Raw genomic sequence first — 3629 nt, forward strand, 5'->3', positions numbered from 1 at the left:
GATGCTTCGGCCGATAGTTGAATGGCATAAATGATGCATCACACACATGCATATTATACGCAAAGAGAGAGGCAGTGACTGACCAGCCACAAGCCGCTACAATTACAGACCGTAATTCAGTAGAGAATCTCGAATATATACGTGGAACGAATTTACTTACAAAACGAGTTTCTGCTTCGGACTGAAGACACTGACACCTTCTGCCGAAGAACTTGTTTACGCTAAACGGTGGTTGGAAATGTGACAGGGTTAGAGAGAGAGGAGAAAAAAAAACTCGGACTTTAAATCAACACCGAACTCTCCACTCGGACTGACACAAAGTGCACGGTGACAGGGCGTCTGCCGGATGTGACAACCGCAGACTTGTCACTGCGCAGACGCGTGACTCTAGCGGCCCTTTTCTGGACGCCATCTGTCGCTGCTTTTTGAGACCTCGGGGATACGTTGTGTCGGTAAGACCCACCCAGCTACCGACGTTCCTTTATTACCGACGGAGGGTGCGTTCTGATATCAGCTCCTGTACTGTAACCAGTTAACCAGTTAACGATCTTTTATCTCTTTTGCGCTGCCAAGTGCGTGAGTAGGTCTGCCTCTGTCTAGTGAGTTTTTAGCGTTGCCAGCCAATTTCGGAACGCATCCGCAGTTTACTTTGTAAAATTTAATATGAATTCACTTCAGCCAAAGCTATTACTGTACTGACTCTCTCAGGTATTTCTCTAGACCCTATCAGCGAGACCGTAAGCAATTCAGAGAGTACTTTACATGATGTAAGAAGATAAGGATAAGATGTATGCAAACGAAGACGGCGATTAAAAATACCCTTTAGGAGTACAATTCCAAATTCAATACCTTTTGGTAGAAAATACATGACTTAAATTCCCGACCCCTTGGTTGGGCTTGATCGTTTCTTAGTGGAATGCCCCATATGTACGCCAATAAGTGCATGTCATATGTCTGTGTTCGGAAAAAGAACGACCGAAGGTGATGGAAATTCTTGTTCGAACTGACGATTTCGACGGTGTCAGAAATATGACAGATAATATATTTCGGTTCCCCGGGCCTGGATCGTATTGATATACGGCTGGAATCAAAGCCTTTTTTATCTATAAACTTACGAAAATGATCAAATGTCGAATTTCGTCATGAGGGGAGAGAAAAGATCACGCATCAGCTCGCGTGCATTTATTATCAGTCTTGTTTTTCAGTGAACTGTGCTCAACCTTGATAAATTATAGTTCCACGAGTCCCCTGGGGGCGGGAGGCAGAGAGGGAAGAAGTAGAGTAGGGTTCTCGACACTCCGCAACTTTCAAATATTAGACAAGAATTTGTTTGTCGGTTCAGTTATTAGAACAACTTGGACTCGCGCAGACGGCAGGATTAAAATGCATCTACAAATCGAACTGTTTAGTGGTGAACTGTTGGACCTGATGCGAAAGGTGTACGAGAATCCGAATATTGGCGAAATGGTAAAATTTGATGGCGTAACAATGCCAGAGCAATATGAAAAGTTGGCGGACGCCGTTGAGAACTTCCAAGTTCGCGACGACGATATCTGGGTCTGCAGCTTCCCGAAGACCGGTGAGGATGAGGAAGTTTGCAAACTCTCGGACAACGTGACTCAATCAATTCTGATTCCCGTCAATTTTCAACAGGCACAACTTGGACGCAGGAAATGGTTTGGTGCATCGCGAATAATTTGGATTACGGACAAGGAAGAGTTCCTCTGACGGACAGGTTTCCTCAGTTGGAGTAAGTTCGAAAATTCTCCCAATTGGGTTCAATTTACTTCATAACAGCCGTGTTTTTTGGTTTGTACAGAGTTTCGATGCATTCTGACTTCCCTGAAATAGTGGCGTCCAATCCTGACATCCAGATACCTGAAGCAGTCGTCGACAGTATCAAGTATATAGCTAATTTACCCAGCCCTCGATTCATTAAGACTCATTTACCGTTCCATCTCCTTCCGCGACAGCTCAGAACCGGGGTGAAGAAGCCAAAAATTGTTTACGTTGTTCGCAACGCCAAGGACACTTGCATCTCTTTCTATCATTACCTTAGAACCTTGGAAGATCTGCAAGGGAGCTTCGAGGACTGGTGTAATCTCTTTCTTCAAGACGCTGGTTCGTACGAATGATCCCTGCATTACTCTCACTTCGCATACTTCATGTATTAATGATTTACTGGCATGTGAGTTAAAAGACAATCATCTTGGAGACGAAACTGTGAGTTTTTAAACGGTTGTCCCAATTTCAATGCATTTCAGTTATGTATGGACCATTCTGGAAACACGTGCTTGGTTACTGGGAGAAGAGAACCGAAGGGAATCTGCTCTTCTTGAAGTACGAGGACATGAAACAAGTAAGACTCGCCGTTTTGTCAGCTACACTCCCATTGAATTACTACGTTTACTGTTTTATCCTCACGTCCAAATTTATCCACTTATTGATAATCCGATTCAATAGGATTTACCGGGTGTAATAAAGAAGACTGCGACATTCCTCGGGAAGAATTTTACCACGGATCAGTTGTTATCCCTGACCGAGCACTTGAGTTTTGAGAACATGAGAGCAAATCCAGCTACAAACAACGAAGATCTCATTCGTAGAATTAAGAAAGTGACACGATCGACAGTCGACGGAAAATTCATGAGGTGTGGTGAGATGAACCAATGGAAATTCGAGATGAGTCCGGATATCATCGAACGATTCGATCGGTGGACGCGAGAAAATTTGAAGGGAACAGGCCTGTACTTTTGAGGGGATGTTAGGTACGTCACATTAGCTTCACATCGTACTTAAAATACGATTGGTGTGAATGTACGACACGTTATACAGCATGTAAAAAAATAAAATTTCAGGGAATTTTGATGAATGTGTAAGATATCGCAACATCAGTTGTCTATTCTAAATATAAGGTAGATCAAATATTTCGTTAATTTTTTTGGCCACAAAATCTTGGTGTCTGTACTTTTGAGAAAATTGGTTTGTGTTATTACGTAAGAAAGCGATTTCAACATGCAAATGAAAAATGAGTCAACAAGTTTGCAGAAGAACAAGAAAGAAGAACTTTTCCTCACATATCTCGATGCTTGTATATGCCCATGCCGTAAAAAGTAAATTCGCACATCGAACTGCGCATGAAAACTGCGGAATAAAGACTTTATTCCGCAACTTTGTTCGCTGCCGTATAAAGCGTCACTTTACGGAACGAAAACTGCCACAAAAAGTGGACTTTTCAATGCCCATGCCGTAAAAAAAGTATTATCCGTCGTTTTACCAGATGATTTTCCATGTCAAGATCGGTGAAGATCCTAAAAGATAAGCCACCGAAAAATCGATCGTGATCTCGATTTCAAACGTCAAATTGGATTAAAAAACTTTATGATCATAGAAAATTCTACTCGTAGCGAGGAATCAAAGTCTCTGTGGAATACATCGTAAGCGACTCGCCGAGACGCCTTTCGTACCTGTTAGGTCATAACTCATAGACTGGAGTCGAAAATCCGTTTGTTGACCTAATAGACGACAGAGTTGAGCAAATAATCTCACAATTCAGCCGAGAGTAAATTTGTAATTTTTTCATAATTTTATCTTCTTTCATAATCAGTTAATGCCAACTAAAATCGCGC

At 42.2% G+C, this 3629-nt stretch overlaps 1 protein-coding gene across 1 annotated transcript; it reads left to right on the forward strand.

Annotated features, from left to right (window-relative positions):
- Nucleotides 1–1329: 1329 nt before the first annotated feature.
- On the forward strand, nucleotides 1330–2941 carry LOC124406351 (luciferin sulfotransferase-like). Its single transcript, XM_046881745.1, has 5 exons — nucleotides 1330–1579; nucleotides 1654–1750; nucleotides 1820–2121; nucleotides 2265–2359; nucleotides 2464–2941. Exons 1-5 carry the CDS (start codon nucleotides 1384–1386, stop codon nucleotides 2755–2757), a joined length of 984 nt encoding a protein of 327 aa, XP_046737701.1. The 5' UTR covers nucleotides 1330–1383; the 3' UTR covers nucleotides 2758–2941.
- The last annotated feature ends 688 nt before the right edge of the window (nucleotides 2942–3629 follow it).

The sequence above is a fragment of the Diprion similis genome, chromosome 5 (assembly GCF_021155765.1).
Source record: "Diprion similis isolate iyDipSimi1 chromosome 5, iyDipSimi1.1, whole genome shotgun sequence".
Taxonomy (NCBI): domain Eukaryota; kingdom Metazoa; phylum Arthropoda; class Insecta; order Hymenoptera; family Diprionidae; genus Diprion; species Diprion similis.

What these genes read in the sequence shown, in the direction of transcription:
- LOC124406351 (XM_046881745.1), top strand. Translation starts at nt 1,384, where the DNA reads ATGCATCTACAAATCGAACTGTTTAGTGGTGAACTGTTGGACCTGATG. An exon ending in TCTCTTTCTTCAAGACGCTG is followed by an intron (nt 2,122 to 2,264) that starts GTTCGTACGAAT and finishes AATGCATTTCAG; the next exon opens with TTATGTATGGACCATTCTGG. An exon ending in AGTACGAGGACATGAAACAA is followed by an intron (nt 2,360 to 2,463) that starts GTAAGACTCGCC and finishes CCGATTCAATAG; the next exon opens with GATTTACCGGGTGTAATAAA.